The 18,673-nt window shown below is 39.5% G+C and overlaps 1 protein-coding gene across 2 annotated transcripts in view; it reads right to left on the bottom strand.

Annotated features, from left to right (window-relative positions):
• The window catches only part of MARK1 (microtubule affinity regulating kinase 1), a 117,141-nt gene that overhangs the window by 44,530 nt on the left and 53,938 nt on the right, over positions 1–18,673 (bottom strand). For both annotated transcript variants that reach the window (XM_049634580.1, XM_049634579.1), the window contains exons 4-5: positions 4,258–4,306; positions 3,176–3,241 (exon numbers count right to left, since the gene is read on the bottom strand). In XM_049634580.1, coding sequence (XP_049490537.1) covers positions 3,176–3,241; positions 4,258–4,306 — 115 coding nt within the window. The remainder of the gene's footprint in view (positions 1–3,175; positions 3,242–4,257; positions 4,307–18,673) is intronic.

Below are 18,673 nucleotides of genomic sequence, written 5' to 3'. Positions count from 1 at the left end.
TACTTATGCAGAATTAAATCATCCGGTGTGTGTCTCCTATTACTCTGAACCAACTTCAACGTCATATCTGCCCTATCCCCAGGACAGAACACAAAGTGGGTAGACAATACATACTTGTTGAAATAATTCAAATGAGAAACTGTGGAAATTTCCTATTAGACCCATTACTTTACATGTATATAAGTTTTTTTTCATTTTTCTCTAGTTAATACTTGTAAAAAAAAACCCCTAAATTACTATTTAGTTACAATATTAAAAATAAAATATCTCAGTATAAGGGAGAAATTTACTTTTAATGTCCTTATAATTTACACCAGATAGATATACATGTCTATTTAAAACTCCTAAGATGGCTTAAGGCATTCTTGTAAATACGGCAGAGTGGTTAAAAACTCAGGCTTTAGAATCAGACCAATTTTGTTATGAATCACTGTTTAGCCCTAAGTAGCTACTGGGAGACATGAGGAAGATTTCTCAACTTTATTAAGATCCTGCTTCTATTTACTGCCTATCTCACATGGCTGTTATAAGGATTAAATGAAATAATGCATGTGCTTATTAGCACAGTGACTGGCATACAGTAAGCACTCAATAAATTATACATTTGTATCTCAGTATACAGTAAATGGTATGTGTGTGTGTGTGTATGTGTGTGTGTGTGTGTGTGTATTTTTGCAAGATCAATCCTAGGATATCAATAAGACATTAAAAACCAAATATGTAATGATGTATGTCAGATGAAACTAATACACCTACAGCGTCAGACAACATATGATACCAGGCATACTTAAATGACTGAATGCGATGATGAAAATAGACGTGAGTGGATGCTCTAGTTGACCCATCACAGTAGTTAATTCCAGATATGTGAGTTTAGGCTGGGAAAGACATATGCGAGAATTCAAAAATATGGACTGCTCTTAAGTTCTGCCTAGGACATCCATAGCCCAGATGTTTACAAGACTTAGTCCTTCACTAACTATACATTGCTTGTTTATGATTTGCTTCCCCCAAAGAATGTAATCTTCTTGAGGGCAGGGACTTTGTGTTTGCTCACCCATGTGTTCCCAGCAGCTAGAATAACATGTGGTACATAACAAACGTCTAATAAATAATGTTTGCGTGAACGAAAGAAGAAATAAAACACACCATTCCAGAGCAGCCGAACACATACTTTTAATAGGTTCTTTGGGATTAAATGTGGTTCAGAATCATAAAGGAGTTCCCTGCCTACCTAATCACAGAAAATCTTCTGCTCCATTAGTGAACCAGAATCAAAACTGATCTAAATACCCCTGACAAAGAAGCAGCTGTCTGACTCAACTCTTTTTCTCATGACAGATTCCATCCTAAAATATCTAGAAATTTCAGAGGAAAAATATTAAGTGTTGATTATAAAAGTTACCTTGCCAGTTATAGATTAAAAAGGCAAGAAAATGATCCCAGGTTTAGCACCACAGAACCATGACGGTTTTGTTAGAGGGTCACTAACGGGCAAGACCCGGCGAAAACCTACCACTAGAAATCAGAACTGAATGAGAGAGCACCTGGTATGGGCTGAACTCCGGTACACACCTCTGCACACTGTACCCCACGGCCCTTCCTCACTGTGCTGCTGAAGGAGAGCGGTGAGGATCCCACGCGCTCTCCGTTCCTCCAGCCACTGCTCTCCTTCATCAGCGCCAATACAGAGCTGACTGCACTTCCCGTTTATCGTTAAACAGCATACATGTTAATATTAACACAGCCTGGCGGTGGTGCCCCTTCACGAAAACAGAAGTGTCCACCGATTTCACCGATATCAAAGCTTATCCAGCCCCTTTCTCTACACTTTAGATCACCAAACGGGGGAAAAAAAAGAGTCTAAGTGAACTAAAAATAACACCCAGGGTTCCCACGCTGACAAATTGTTCTATAAAATCTAACTAAAGGATAGAAAGAGAAATAATCCATTATGTGGTATCCATACATTCACTAATTTTATTACAGACCTACATCTCATACAAATTTGCATGGCTGTATTAATATTTTTAAAAATCCTATAATAATAAGCCTTAATGACATAGGTTTTCACGTTAAGTCAAAAAACCTACATTAAAATACTTTCAGGATGAGAAAAGGCTTTGCAAAAAACCAAACCTACTGAAACTTTCAGTTTGCATTAAAAACTGAAAAAGCTATTAAAATAGATGTAATATTTATAGTAAACATTTTTAGAAATCTAAGAAACAGTACAAAAATACATAGTTTAGGTATAACAGACTAGAATAAATCCTCTTTATTCTTACATACAAATCTACACATTAGCTAAAAGGATCAACACTAAATTCAACCCTAAGTTTTTCTACTGATTAGCAAAAAAGTTAATTAGCCACAGTGGTTTACATAATTTCAGCTGCTCTCCTCTTTTTCAATTGCTTAACACCTTCAAGCATTCTGTTTTACTGGTTCGATGATTTAGCTTCAGAAATTTTTAAATGTGTTTCTAAGAAAGTTCTGTGCCTCAAAGTCACAACAGTACCTTTGAGCCAACATCTGTCTCCTTTGAGGGCAAGTGTGGAAGATGAAGCTGCTTTTGTTATATACCAGTGTTTGAATCCTTCCCATTTTCGACACTATGTAGTCAAAGTATCCATTACATTCGACACATGCATCTGTATTTCTCTGTCAACTCAGTCCTCTAACTTATAACATGTATAAATCGATACTTGTTTAAATCGAGACATTTTATGGATTATCTTGAAAATCCATGTATATTGAGACTCTGTCATATGTGACCAACCTCTGGCCCAGAACACATTTTTACTATAAACTTTATCAGATACACTGTGAATGTGAAATTTCCTTATAGCCAAGTGCTTCTAATCACAATATTATGACATACTATAATATGTAGAGAAGAGAATCAAAACATTCACAACAATGTAAATTTAGGGTTTTGAAAAATGTCTTTAGGCAATTTTATGTAAGCCAAAAATCCAACTTTTAAATGTAGGATCAATAGGTCTTGAGAGCAAACACTGAATTTTCCTTAAGATATACCACTTAAAAGCATTTTAAATAAAACTGCCGATTCATTAGTAACAGTGAACACATAAGTGTTATAATAAACCTTTGGGTGTTGATAGTTCTGTATGTCTCATCAAAGATAACTTTTCCACCCCCCCATCCTTACCCCCACTCGCATACTCCATGACTAAATAGAGGGTCTTCTCCGTTTCAATAACTTCAAACAATTTTACTGAAAAAAAAATTAGAGATATAACTGTAATTGTTAGCATATATGGGATATGCTTTAAGAAAACTTAAGGTAATCCTAAGCCAGTGGAAAATCTGAGTATTTACTAAAAATTATTAATGACAATTTTAAACTGAAAAATTCTCTCAAAGGTAATTGCTACTGTGGAAGAAAACCACTTACCACAAAGTGATTTGGAACCAAATCTGTTGGGTCAAAAGAGTTAAGTTTCTGGGATTAAAAACCATTACTTTTTCTAATGAGAAGAATATAATAAAAAGGAGAAGCTTAAAATCAGGATAAAATTTTAACTAAAGCTTAAAAGAGACTGTATTATAACAACACATATGTTGTACTATCATAAAACGTTGACCAATCTTTGGTACAGAAACATAAATATTCTATAATTATTTGGTATTATAAAAGTTTTTGGTTAAAAAAAACACCAAATTATCAGACTTACATAGTTGAAATGATATACCACAAAGAATCACATTAATATCTCTAGTAAATATAATATTTTTAAATGTGAAAGAAACAAGTGTTTAGAAAATGGGCAGGTTAAAAGAAGAATTACTTTTTCCTTCTTATCATCCATTGACTTGATATGTTACATGTATGTAATCAATCTATTTATTTGTAAATGTAGGGGAAAACCAGAACTTATAGGAATAAATTCACTAAAACTGAAATCAACCCTATTTTCTTTAAAATTCAAATTAGTTATTTTGCCCTATGATCAAACCTAAATGCATATTATCAAATTATCTGGAATTCATTTCTTATAAATACTGCAATGGCAAGCAATCTCTATTTAGGGAAATTTAGAAAGGAGATACAAAAAATATTCACATGCATTAACTCCAATTCAAATATATTATTTTAATGGAGAGCTTAAGACAGCAACGCAGTAGAAAATAGCCATTTGCAGCCTTCAATTTCTGTAAAATTCTACCTTTTCAAATAGTCTCAAATTAAGGAATACACTTCATCATTAATTGTATACATAAATTTCATACCTATGTTAGGATGATTTAATATCTTCATTATTCGTACTTCTCGAAACAACTGTTAAAGAAAACAGGTAGACATATTTCTGTTAAAACCATTCGCTTGAAGAAATTCATCTTCGTACAAGACACTAGAAGATCCTGGTAATGAGCTAAGAAAGAAACAAGAGATTTGTTTCTCAGATTGACCTCTACCTTTGCTGAGACTTGATTTCCAGGACAATTATAATGAGATGAACTCAGATGGTTCTGTTTGCGTGTGTACATGTGTGTGAATACACCACATACAATAAAACTTGCACTTTTATTTGACTACTCTTCATTACTGGCAATAAAAGAAAAATACTGTGGAAATGAAACTAAATGATCTCTCACATGATTTTTATCCAAAACCAAGCTTCCTTGGAGGCTGGGGTGGTGGGGAGGGGAAGGGGGTGGTGGTTCTGATACTTTGGTCACCTCTACTGGTTGATCAGGCACTTTATGAAAGATTAAATGATATAAACCTACACTAAGTAAAATTTGAAAAGGAAACAAGACTATTTTCAGTAGCATTTTTAAGGAGACTTGTATAATAGTAAAGGACAATAAAAATTTATTTACCACATTATATAAAGCCAAAACATACTGAAAATAAGTCACTTGAAACACGAATGTTAAAAATTCATGCCTTTTATTTTTCAATATAGGGCCCATTTTTCAGAAGTGTGATCTGGCATTTTTTTGCTCTATGCTGTCTTTTGAGTACATGTTAAGTTCAGAATCAAGCATCTAGTTCAGGAAAACAGAAGGGCCAATAACTGATAATATTCGAAAAAAGTCTATATTATGACATATGATCTAAGGTTAATGCTTTCAGAGGGGACATTTCTCCAAGGAAGATATACAAATGGCCAGAGAGAATGTGAAAAGAAGCTCAACATCATTAATCATTAGGGAAATGCAAATCAAAACCACAATATGAGGTAACCCTTCAGACTCAGGATGGCTACTATTAAACAAAACAAAATAACAAGTCTTGGCAAGGATGTGGTTAAAGTGTATACACCTAAAAGCAGGGACTCAAACAAGCATTTGTTGTACACCTACGTTCACAACAGCTAAAAGGAAGAAGCAGCCCGAGTTTCAACTGATGAATAAATGAACAGAATGTCGTATATACATACAATAGAATAATATTGTCTTTTTTTTAAATTAATAAAACAATTTTTTTTAATTTTGAGAGAGAGCATGCACGAGTGAGGGAGGGGCAGAGTGAGGGAGGGGCAGAAAGAGAGAAGGAGAGGGAGAATCCCAAGCAGGCTCTGTGCTATCAGCACAGAGCCTGATGCAGGGCTTGATCCCATAAACTGTGAGATCGAAACCAAGAGTCGGCCGCTCACTCAACTGAGCCACCCAGGCACCCGGGATAACATTCAGTCTTAAAAAGGAAAGACATTCTGACATACACTAAGATGGACAAACCTTGAGGATATTAGGCTAAATGCAATAAACCAGTTGCAGGAGGAGAAATACCATATGATTTCCCGTGTATATTAGGTATGTAGAATAAGGTCAAACTGATAGACACAGAAGCCAGCCAAGGCCTGGAGTGACTGAGGCAAAGAGTTTCACTGTCTAATGGGTATAGAGTTCTCAGTTTGGAAGATGAAAAAAGTTCTGGAGATGGCCGGTGGTGATGTGTGCACAATAATATGAATGTATTTGACACCACTGAACTGTGTTTAAAAATGGTTAAAATGGTAAATCTTAGGTGTACTTTAACACAAGTTAAAAACAGAATATAATGTGTTGATATGCCTCAAAAAATTTCACACCAATGATAAACCTACATAAGGCTTATCTACCACTAAAATCTCATCCTAGCTCTCCTCCATATCTACAGAAACTTGGGAGTCATCCTTAACTACATGCCTCCCCGAAGTCTGCACATCAGATCTATCACCAAGACCTACTGACCCGACCTCCAAAATTCATCTCACATCTGTCAACTTCTATCTATCCATACAGGCAACACTGTCACACTGGATCCCATAGGTCTCTATACGTCCATTCTGCATTCTCTTTTCTGTCCTCCCATCCTCCAACCCATTAACCATGCAGCACTACACTGCTGATCACCACTGCTGATTTTCCAATGCCATTAGAACAAGATCTTCAACATGGGCTACCAGGCCTTGAAAATCAGTATCTTGCCTACCTTGCCGTGCTTATCTCATGACACTACGTACCATCGACATGGACGTCTCCTAGATGGACTTCACTTAAGGCAACCAGCCATCTTTCTCAGCTGAACTTGCTAAGATCCCTCACTACTCAGGGCCTTTGCACACGCTCTTCCCCCCTCTGCCTGGAATGAATGCTCTTCCTTCACTTTTTGAATTATGAAATATTTCAAATTTGTTAAAAAGTACAGAAACAAATATAGCACTTACCTCCGTATTCACTACCAAGATTAAACAACTTATGTTAATGTTCTGCAATATTTTCATGAGATTTTATTTTTAAGAAAAATTATGAATTTTAATTATTTAATAAAATATGAAGACATTAATCATTCTAGTCATAGCTAGAGTATCCCTCTCTCTCTTTTTCTTCCTCCCCATCCTAGGTAAAACCACTACCCTAATGCTGGTATATAACAAGCTATAAGCTTTTATTAATTTTCGGTAGTGCATATATAAATAGCAATATTAACTTTTTTGTTTTAAACTTTATATAAGTGGAGTCATATTGAATATATCTCTCTAAACTTATTTTTTCTTCAACATTATGTTTCTTTGTTCTACCCCTGGTATGTATTGATCTGGTCCATTTACTTTAATTGCCATGTTCCGTTACAGTACATGAGGAAACTACAGTTTATACACTGTTCTGTTGAGGATGCTTAACTTACTGATGTATTTTCCCTACTGCAGTCAGTGCCATAACGAAAATTCTTGACACGTTCACGGGAAGTCCATCGTTTACATTAGGGTTCACTCTCGGTGTTGTACGTTCCAGGGGGCTCAACAAAGGTATAATGACACGTATCCAACACTACAGTATCACACGGACTAGTTTCACTGCCCTAGATATTCCCCATGCTCCACCTACTCACCCTTCCCTCCCATAAATCCCCGACAACCACTAATCTTTTTTTACTTTTTCCATAGTTTTACCTCTTGAGACGATCATACGGCTGGAATCATGGAATATGTGACCTTTTCAGGTTGACTTCTTTCACTGAGTTAATATACATTCAATGTTCCTCCGTGTCCTTCCATGACTTGACAGAGCATTTATTTTTAGCACCGAATGATATTTCATTGTATGGATGTACCAGTTTATTTATCCGTTAACCGACATCTTGATTGCGTCCAAGTTTTGACAATTACGAATAAAGCTGCTGTAAACCGTGTGCAGGTTTTTGTGTGGATGTAAGTTTGTAACTCATTTGGGTAAATGGCAAGCAGGATGACTGGTGGATTTTACGGTAGGTATGTTTAGTTCTGTAAGAAACCACCAGACTGTCTTCCAAAGTGGCCATGCCATTTAATATTCCCACCAGCAATGAGAGTTCTCGTTACTCTACATCCTCAGCAGTATTTGGCGTTGTTAGTGTTTTGTATTTTCACATTCTAATAGGTGTGTGGTGGCATCTCACTGTTGTTCAAATTTCCAATTCCTAATAACAGACGGCGTTGATCATCTTTCCATATGCTTATTTGCCATCTATATGTTTTCTTTGATGAGATGTCTGTTCAGATCATTCGACCACTTTTTAATTGGTTGTTTGTTTTCCTGAGTCTTTTCAAGCCAATTTTCGAGCCTGCATTTCCAACAATACCAGATGCCTGTGGATAGTAGTGAACATGGATTGTTCATCAAACACCTTTTTGTTTCTACTTTGCACCATCAGAGAATGGGTCATTCTCATGAGCAGTCCTAGAGGCCCTGGGCAGAGGGGACCAGAAGTCACATACCCTCACTTCCTCCTTGAGGCTCTCAGGGAGATTGGTGGTCTGAGTGGTTGGTCTGAGTGGGGTGCTCAGGTCAGCAGAGGGAACGATGTCCAGGGGGTACCAGACATAGGACTGAGGAGATGCCGCCCCTGCCCAGACTTGTGAGGACTGATGGCAGGGGTAGAGTCCCGAGGGATCTCCTGTGTTCTGGGTGAGGAGTCCCCTCAGAACACACACAGGGTTCTTTTTTTTTGGGGGGGGGGGAGACAGAGAGAGACAGAGCACAAGTGGGGGAGGGGCAGAGAGAGAAGGAGACATAGAATCCAAAGCAGGCTCCAGGCTCCGAGCTGTCAGCACAGAGCCCAATGCGGGGCTCGAACCCATGAACCGTGAGATCATGACCTGAGCCGAAGTCGGACGCTTAACCGACTGAGCCACCCAGGTGCCCCCACAGCGCTCTTACCTTAGCTGCTGACACCATCTAGGCCTCCCCTGTCTACTTACCTAATGCCCCCCTCCTCTGAACAAGACCCTTACCTCCCTGAGAGCCCCAAAGAAGTAAAAGAGGAAGTACCTCCCAAAGAGGAAGTAAGGGGCCCATCATCACGTCACCTTTGCCCAGGGACTCACTGGGCTGACGGCACGTGCAGGACTCTCTGGGTTAGATTTTCAGAAAACGTGTACTTCTGGTTTCAAACTTTTTTTTTCTCTTGCTACAGCACATTAGCAGATAAAATTCACACACTAGTAGATAAAATTTACATGTGAGCGTATTATAAAGAATAAACACAAATAGTCCCTGTTTTGGTTTTGCTATACTATACAGGTTTTAAAGTAGCTGGACTGGCTATCAATATGAGCAGCAATACTGTAAGTTTCATTTGCATTCTTCAGTATTATCACTATCGTGTCTTTGCAACAGGAAAGTGCCCAATACCAATCTTGTTCTCTACGCTTACATATAAATAAACTGCCTGTTTTCTTTACTTAGTCTTGCTTTCTTATTAAGACTTCACCTGTTAACTTGTTGTATCTGACTATAAAAGCACAACTCACCAGCACTGCAGTATAGAAGCCTGTAACTGGCCCCCACATCCCCTCTGCAAATCTAACGTGCGCCATCCGAGCACCCTCAACATTCAGTCCACGGTGCGCCCCGCGTCCTTGCACTCCTTAAGTTGAACAGAATGCTTGCCAGAGGTGATCTAGGTCCCAAACATATTTGTCGGGTATACGTGTTACTGTAAACAGATAATTTAACTAGTATATCTGTTTTCTTCTTTTTTCTTTTTTTTCAACGTTTTTTTTTTTTTTTTTTTTTTTATTTTTGGGACAGAGAGAGACAGAGCATGAACGGGGGAGGGGCAGAGAGAGAGGGAGACACAGAATCAGAAACAGGCTCCAGGCTCCGAGCCATCAGCCCAGAGCCTGACGCGGGGCTCGAACTCACGGACCGCAAGATCGTGACCTGGCTGACGTCGGACGCTTAACCGACTGCGCCACCCAGGCGCCCCTCTTCTTTTTTCTTAATTTCTATTTATTTTTTAAATGTACATCCAAGTTGGTTAGCATATAGAGCAAAGATGATTTCAGGAGTAGATTCCTTAATGCCCCTTACCCATTTAGCCCACCCCCCTCCCACAACCCCCCCAGGAACCCTCTGTTTGTTCTGCATATTTAAGTCTCTTATATTTTTGTCCCCCTCTCTGTTTTTATATTATTTTTGCTTCCCTTCCCTTATGTTCATCTGTTCTGTGTCTTAAAGTACTCATATGAGTGAAGTCATATATTTGTCTTCTCTAATTTCGCTTAGCGTAACACCCTCTAGTTCTATCCACGTAGTTGCAAATGGCAAGATTTCATTCTTTTTGATTGCCAAGTAATACTCCATTGTATATCTATTTCACATCTTCTTTTTTTTTTCAATTTTTTTTAACGTTTATTGATTTTTGAGACAGAGAGAGACAGAGCATGAACAGGGATGGGTCAGAGACAGAGAGGGAGACACAGAATATGAAACAGGTTCCAGGCTCTGAGCTGTCAGCACAGAGCCTGATGTGGGGCTCGAACCCACGAACTGCGAGATCATGACCTGAGCTGAAGTCGGATGCTTAACCAACTGAGCCACCCAGGTGCCCCTATCACATCTTCTTTATCCATTCATCTGCTGATGGACATTTGGGCTCTTTCCATACTTTGGCTATTGTTGGTAGTGCTGCTATAAACATTGGAGTGCATGTGCCCCTGTGAAACAGCATACCAGTATCCCTTGGATAAATACCCCATAGCGCAATTGCTAGGTTGTAGGGTAGTTCTATTTTTAGTTTTTTTGAGGAACCTCCATACCGTTTTTCAGAGTGGCTGCACCAGTTTGCATTCCCACCAGCAGTGCAAAAAAGATGCTCTCTCTCAGCATCCTCGCCAACATCTGTTATTGCCTGAGTTGTTAATGTTAGCGATTCTGACAGGCGTGAGGTGGTATCTCACCGTGGTTTTGACTTGTATTTCCCTGATGATGAGTGATGTTGAGCATTTTTTCATGTGTCGGTTAGCCAGCTGGATGTCTTCTTTGGAAAAGTGTCTATTCATGTCTTTTGCCCATTTCTTTGCTGGATTATTTGTTTTTTGGGTGTTGAGTTTGATAAGTTATTTATAGATTTTGGATACTAACCCTTTATCTGATAGGTCATTTGCAACTATCTTCTCCCATTCCATCAGTTGCCTTTTAGTTTTCCTGATTGTTTCCTTTGCTGTGCAGCTCTTTATTTTGATGAGGTCCAAATAGTTCATTTTTGCTTTTGTTTCCCTTGCCTCTGGAGACGTGTTGAGTAAGAAGTTGCTGCGGCCAAGGTCAAAGAGGTTTTTGCCTGCTTTCTCCTCCAGGATTTTGATGGCTTCCTGTCTTACATTGAGGTCTTTCATCCATTTGGGGTTTATTTTTGTGTATGGTGTAAGAAAGTGGTCCAGGTTCATTTTTCTGCATATCGCTGTCCAGTTTTCCCAGCACCACTTGCTGAAGAGACTGTCTTTATTCCATTGGATATTCTTTTCCTGCTTTATCAAAGATTAGTTGGCCCTACGTTTGTGGGTCCATTTCTGGGTTCTCTATTCTGTTCCATCGATCTGAGTGTCTGTTCTTATGCCAGCACCATACTGTGTTGATGATTACAGCTTTGTAAGACAGCTTGAAGTCCGTATATTCGCTTTCTATCGCTGAATAAGAAATTACCACACTCTAGCAACTTGTAACGACACACATTTATCATCTCACAGTTTCTGTGCATCAGTAGGGCTTCATTGGGTCCTCTGGCTCCCATCGAGGTGCTGCAGTCTCATCTAGGGGTCTGACTGGGGAGGAATCCATTTCCAAGCTAACCCAGGCTGCAGCTTTAGGACTGAGGATGCTGGTTTCTTACTTGCTCTCGAGCAGAGGCCGCCCTTACCTCTTAGAGACTGCTTACATGTCCTTGCCAAGTTAGGCTTCTCCAACATGGCTGTTTACTATATTCAAGCCAGCATGGATAATCTTTAGGGCATGTTGGCTAGAAAGGCAGTTTTATATAACATAATGTAATCATGGGAGTGAAATCCCATCACCTTTTCCATATTCTGTTGGTTAGAAACAAGTCAATGGTCCCGCCCACATTCAAGGGGAAGGGATTATACAAAGGTGTGAACACCAGAAGTGGGGATCACAGGCAGTTGCCTTAAAGTTTGTCCAATACAATTAAATGTTACATAAACCAATGAATTCAAGTTTGTTGTTTAACAAAAACCAAAACAAAACAACACACACAAAAAAACACAAAAAAATCTGTAAATTCTAGATAAAAGCTGCTAGAGAAATTGCTGCCCACTTAAGTGTGGGCAGAATAAATATCAAAGATTAAAATAAAATCTTGGGGCTGCTCTCAGATCATTCCTGGGTATCTTTAAATTCTCCCTCATTAATTAAAAAAATAAAATAAACCTGGAAATAGCAGCAAGTGTGGGTTTAGGGGTGAGATTTGTGCAAGATAAACAAAGCTAAATGCCAATCAACAGGCCCAAACTAAGAAGGGGGGGTGGGGTGGGGGAGAAACCTTGGCCTTAAATGGCCTTAAATTGTTCAATGGTATACACTGATGTGTTCAATTTAAATGTTAAATATCTATATAAGTTTTCATAATTCCTCCCTTTACCATACTTTTTCAATTAACCGCTCCTTACGGCAGGCAAAAGAGGGTTTCCACCTTATTTTCTCCAGAAAGTGGCCCAGGGAGTGTAGCGTGTCATTCCATACGAGCTCTAATTCCAGCTCCTCTTCCTTCTCTTCTGCCTCAAGGAAGCACATAGGATTCTAAGTGTGTAGACAATGTTGTCACAGGGATAATCTTGAGGTTATTTCTCATTAATTTTTATGAAATTACTGGCAAATTTGGTGGTTTACTCTTGGAAGCAAACTGGTTGAGACATACCCCAGAACTAACAAAAACATGCTGATGCCTCCCGGCAGCTCCACGTCTGACAACATGCTCCGTGTCTGCCATTCTAAAGGAATGGCTTAGCTGTACATGCTTCAAGCACTTCTCCACAGATACTGGGGTTTGCTTGTTGGTTTGTTTGTTCCCTAAGCTGGGTTTTGGACTGGCACTGAATTCACTAATGCGGTCCCTGACAAGAACCTAGAATTTAGCCCTTGTGTTCTACCAAGAAGTGAGATGAGCTGGGGAGAGGATTACAATGATCTTGTGAACATTAGGGCATACCTGAACAGAAGTACCGCGCCACTGCCATCTGGGGATGAAGCAGGAGAAACAGTTACAGGAAGGGCCAAAGTTCTCATAAGGTAATTTCTTATTCCAGTTAAAAAATTAAGACCATGTCATTGGATTCCTATATCTCAAAGATGTCTTCAATGTACTGTTCTATCCTTAGTTTCCTCTCCTTCAGTAATTGTTGACAAGAAGTGAGGAAAAAACCGTAATAAGCAAGAGCACGAATGTCTGTGTGGGTCGGGTGTGTGAAGGCTAAAAATGACAGGCAACGGTGGAAAGACCAAGAGTGGCTGCTGTTGGAAGAGCGATCGGTGTGTGTTAAGGGGCATCCCGACTCAGGATAATCAAACGCCAGTGGCCTGACCTACCGATCACCCTTCCTCCCAAAGAAACACTTCAGTTGTCAGCTAGATATGGATCATTAACACTCCAAATCCAGAGAGCTGGGACCAACTGCACGGTAGCACATGGCTTGAGTAAAGGTCTAAGATGTCTCTTCCTCTTCGCGACTCCCCTCGTGCCCTTCCCTAAACTGCAATATTCCAGCTGGCTGCACACAGGAAAGAGATGGGACTAATTAACCACCTCAGCTGCCCGAGTCAAAGGGAGCAGGGAGAGACAGCGAGCCACATGTCTGTGATCTTTTAGCTCAGAGAAGACCTTTATCAGCGAGGGTGCCAATCTTACCAGTGCCTGCTATTCCAGGCTATTCTAAGAAAGGTGGACAGGGCTGAGGGGAGAAGGAGAGTTGAAAATTCAGACCATGATAAGTTTACCTTGAGATAGACAATTATCGTTAAAAAAAATTAATTATCACATGTATCATACGCCCAGGTACAAGTCAGGAACACAAAGGTTTGCAAATATATTAAACAGTCCCACAGCACTAGTTGAGTTTCTGATTCTAATTTGTAGTTCATTTCCCTTGCTCGCTTTCAAACTGTGACATCACGATGTTCCTAGCATTCTCAAACTTAGCAGGAAAGCTCTGAATTCGCTAATACCCTCCAAACTTACTATTTCAACTTTGCTGTGGGCTGGAAATTGAGGCTAGGGTTTGTTCAAATTCTGTGCGCCGAATTAGAGAAATGAGTGCTGAGTGAAGGCTTGCGATGGGTTTTCTCTAACTAAAAGGCAGGGAGGGACCTCAGTGTTTGGACTTTGTGACAGCTATTCTCGCTGTTCAGAGGCCTTTGTTTCCTTCTTGGTTCCTGGCGTTGTTCCAGGTAACTGAAGTTAGTAAACAAGAGAGATATTTACTTTTCTTTTTTTCTTTTTTTATTTAAAAAAAAAATTTTTTTTTTTTAACGTTTATTTATTTTTGAGACAGAGAGAGACAGAGCATGAACAGGGGAGGGGCAGAGAGAGAGACACACACAGAATCTGAAACAGGCTCCAGGCTCTGAGCTGTCAGCACAGAGCCCGACGCGGGGCTCGAACTCACGGAGCGAGATCATGACCTGAGCTGAAGTCGGACGCTTAACCGACTGAGCCACCCAGGTGCCCCGAGATATTTACTTTTCAATTCAGTCCTTTTTGTTAGGGCTTAAGGTCAGGATCAAACTCCATCAGTGTTAATCAGTATTTGCCTCAATTATGAGCATTTTCTTTTTCTCCTCTCAACTGTTCTCTTCCTTCCTGCCTCTTGCTTTTTTTTTTTTTTTTTTTTTTTTGGTGGTGGGAAAAATCGGTTATATTTAGAAGTAGCCACGTGGATATGGCTTAGACAATCCTCGTTCTATTTACACCCGAAGTATCATAGTCAGGGGTCAGTCAAATGCACATCATCTTCCTTCCACCAGACCCGCTCACCGTGTACCCTTGTCACAGGATTCCTGCACTGCTCCTTTGGTCTCGAGGCACATGGAGAACAACCCCGTGGTCCCAGGGAACTTGACAAAGGCACAGTGGTCAAGCTTGTTCCCACTGGGCGAGATCTTCCAGGCTGTCATCAGTCTTGGGGGACTGGGCTCATAGGAGGACGGCGACATTCAGATGTTCTTGCACCTGTCGACACAGCCTTCTTGGCCTTTCCAGCATTTTGGCCTGATTGCGGTTTGGCGAGGGGCAGGAAGCCCTTCTTTGCCTTCACTGTAATCTTTGTAAAAATCCTATCTCTATCTTTGATAGCAGTTTAGTGGTCTATTTTTTTAAACCTTTTTTTTTAAGTTTCTTTATTTTTGAGGGACAGAGCATGAGCAGGAGAGGGACAGACACACACACACACACACACACACACACACACACACACACAGAATCTGAAGCAGGCTCCAGGCTCCGAGCTGTCAGCACAGAGCCCCATGCGGAGCTCGAATCTACTAACCATGAGATCAAGACCTGAACCAAAGTTGGACGCTTAACTGACTGAGCCACCCAGGCATCCCAACAGTTTACTGGTCTATTAAAGTGAGGTGTGGTGCCAAGTGCAAGTGATATTCAGGTCCAAGAGACTGCCGGGTTCTCGTTTAGTCTCGCTCAGAGGCTCCCGCCATTGAGGGGTTTTGTAGATGAAATGCCTGTATTAACAGAACCCTATAGATTAAGCTTTCAGCTTTTAAATTTCCAGGATCATCTTTTTACTCCTTTTTAAGTCTCCAGACGTGTTATTGGTACACCACGTATTTTATATAGTTATTGCTAGTAGCAGTTTAACAACAGGCTAATTTCTTAAGTTCTTCCCATGAAATGGTAGTTCAAAAAAGATCTGAATACAATCAAATGAATATATGTTAGATGACATCTCACTAAAAAAAATAGGACAATTGTTCAGTATTGCTTTCCAACCTTGACAACTTGTAAGTCAATTGTTTGTTGCAAAGTTAAGAGAAGAAAACGCTCTTTAAATGACAGGCTGGGCCACTTTCCAAGTTTCATCTAGATAGATTACCAGATTGTAAGATTCTTATTTCTTATAAACTGGTTCTAATTTTACATTGCTTGAGTCCTTCCCAAGGTCTTATATGTCTCTGAGCTCAAGTTGATGTTAAGTAAATGTACTGAGATAACAGATCAAATAATTTCAGAGGAAAGATATTAAACATAAAACAGATCAAATTTGAAAACAGTTTAAATTACAAATGACGGAAATTAAAATGAGATACCATAATGCATTCATAACATTGGAAAAAAATGAAGAAATCTGATAATATAAAGTGCTGACAAAAATGAAGACCAATAGTAAGTATCATACAGTGTTAGCAGAAGTATAAATTGGCGCAACCACTCTGAAGAGCAATTTGACATTAGCTGGTAAAGCTGAGGATATGCATGACCTTCAACCTAGCAATTCTGCTTGGACAGATACATCCTTTTACACACCTTCACAAATAGACGTACACAATAATGATCGTTGCCTCACTGCTTCTGCAGCAAAAACAAAAAGCTAACTAACTTAAAAAGAAAAAGTGAAACACAAAAACACCAGGAACAATCTACATGTCAACTAACAAAAAATACACAAACTGTAGTGTATCTATTAACAAGACAATGGGCAAACTGTAGCATATTCATGCATGCCAATAGCAGTAGTGAAAATAAATGAACTAGACTATATACACTAACATGACTAAAACTGTGAGGTAATGGTACGTGGAAGAAGCAAGCTGTACAAAAACAAGAAGCTTAAAAAATAATATGTAGTCTTTTACGTATGGAAACACACATGGGAAAAACCATTTTAAATTTGAATGGGAATAAGAAAGATCAAGTTCAGAACAGTAGTTATTTCCAGGTAGGAAAGAAAATATAGGAATAGAACCCAGAAATAAAACATAAGGCTTTAGTTGTAGCTGTACTATCTTATTTCTTAAAAAAATACTAGAAATGAAATAGTTTAGTCTAACAAATGTCATAAAAAAGTAACTATTTTTAAAATGGGAAGGACATTTTGAAGTTCCTATCCAAGAATCAAAAATAGACCAGTTTACTATTTCAACAAACTGCCCAAATTAGAAAAAAATAAGAGTATGACTCTTCAAATAACAAAATGACACTATGACTTTTAAAACAACCAGATGGTTTAAGGGAGCCTGGGTGGTTCAGTCGGTTAAGTGTTTGATTTCATCTCAGGTCATGATCTCACAGTTTGTGGGATCAAGCCCCGCGCTGGGCTCTGTGCTGACAGCATGAAACCTGCTTGGGGATTCTCTCTCTCTCACTCTCTCTCTGCCCCTTCCCTGTTCGTTCTCTCTCCCTAAAATAAATACACTTTAAATAAATAAACAAACAAACAAATAAATAAATAAATAAATAAGTGAATGAATGAATGAATGAATGAATAAAACAATCAGATGGTTTAGTCTACAACTCATGGGTGATGTAGATTCCTAGCCTCCTCCAGTTCCAAGAGAAAACCCTTCCACGTCTACTCTTCAGTAAATCTTATGTAGTTTCCTGAGAATGTAGAAAGAGACAGAAAGAAGCTTTACAGCCAATAAAGCCCCAGCAATCAAAATAGAGGTGTTAAGAGTCAGAGGTAGAATACAAACATCAAACCCAAAAAACAAACAGAACTACTACCCAAACTAAAACAAATAAGAACTACAGCAATTTTTATGAATAATCCTTGGTTATGGGTACTTAATTTTAAAGAAGGTGGAGAGATTTAACATTGTTGAGGCGGCAGCAAAGGTGGCCCTGAAGAAACGACTCCAAGGCTGAAATGTGAGGAATGAATGAATAAAGGTTTCATTAATGAAGGGGAGAAGCCTTATGTGGAGGGTGAGGTGAAGAGCTGCAGAGGCTGGTGGCCGGAAGGAAGACTAACTAGGAGCAGATGTAAGAAAGTGCTGAAGCCAGAGGCGTAGGAGGCGGGGTAGGGAGATGCCGGGGGGAGCTGGTGGGTCATGAGGTGGAAGAGGAAGGTAGGGCCTGGTACACACTGTTAACGAATTTGATTTCCAGACCTCCAAGAACGGAATGCCATCAAAAAGTTTAAATAAAGGATGGCATAGTCAGAGAGGTATTCTGTATCCCTGATGACTTTTTAAACTGTGTGTGTGTGTGCGTGCGTGTGTGTGCGCGTGTGTTTGTGTGTGTGTGTGTGTGTGTGTGTGTGTGGAGGGATGCAAGCGGATGCAGGAAGAACAGCGGGAAGGCTACTGGGGTAGTCCTTGGGAGAGACAATGGCAGCTTTGTCTAGAGTGGTAGTGATAGAAAAAGATAAAAGCAGACCTTCTCAAAAGATGTAAGACATAAAATTAGCACAACTCATGGACGGATTAGATGGTGAAAATAGGTAGAGTGAGGAGTGGAGGACAGTTCTGGGGCTTTTGGCTTGCACAACTCAGGGGCAGTTGTCATTCACTGAGAGAGGATGCTCGGAAGAAAACCAGGTGGCGAGGTACTGAGGAGGTGGGGCAGAGATCATGAGTTCAGTTTTGGACATAATAGGTTTGGGCTGTCCTTGAAAGGTCACGAGCAAATTTAGGGGAGGTCTGAGTTGAAGGCATATATTTGTGACCCTGCCTGTAGTTGAGACAGCCCAGGAAGGGAATACAGAAAGAAAAGAGGACCGAACTTGGTGGGGTTGAAACACTGAGGCCAACAAAAAAGACAATGACTCTACATAAAGGACACACAAAAGGAGCAGCCAAAGAAAAAAAAAAAGAAGAAGAAGACAATATATGGAGAAATACAATTTTCTTTCAAGAAATTCTTGCTAAGTTAAGAATTAATAATGAACACATGTGACTGACACTTAGTTTGAATCATAAGACGGTCTCC

Source organism: Panthera uncia, chromosome F1, assembly GCF_023721935.1.
Source record: "Panthera uncia isolate 11264 chromosome F1, Puncia_PCG_1.0, whole genome shotgun sequence".
NCBI classification, from domain to species: Eukaryota; Metazoa; Chordata; class Mammalia; order Carnivora; family Felidae; genus Panthera; species Panthera uncia.
The sequence above is the reverse complement of the archived record's forward strand: the minus strand, read 5'-3'. Positions and strand labels throughout refer to the sequence as shown.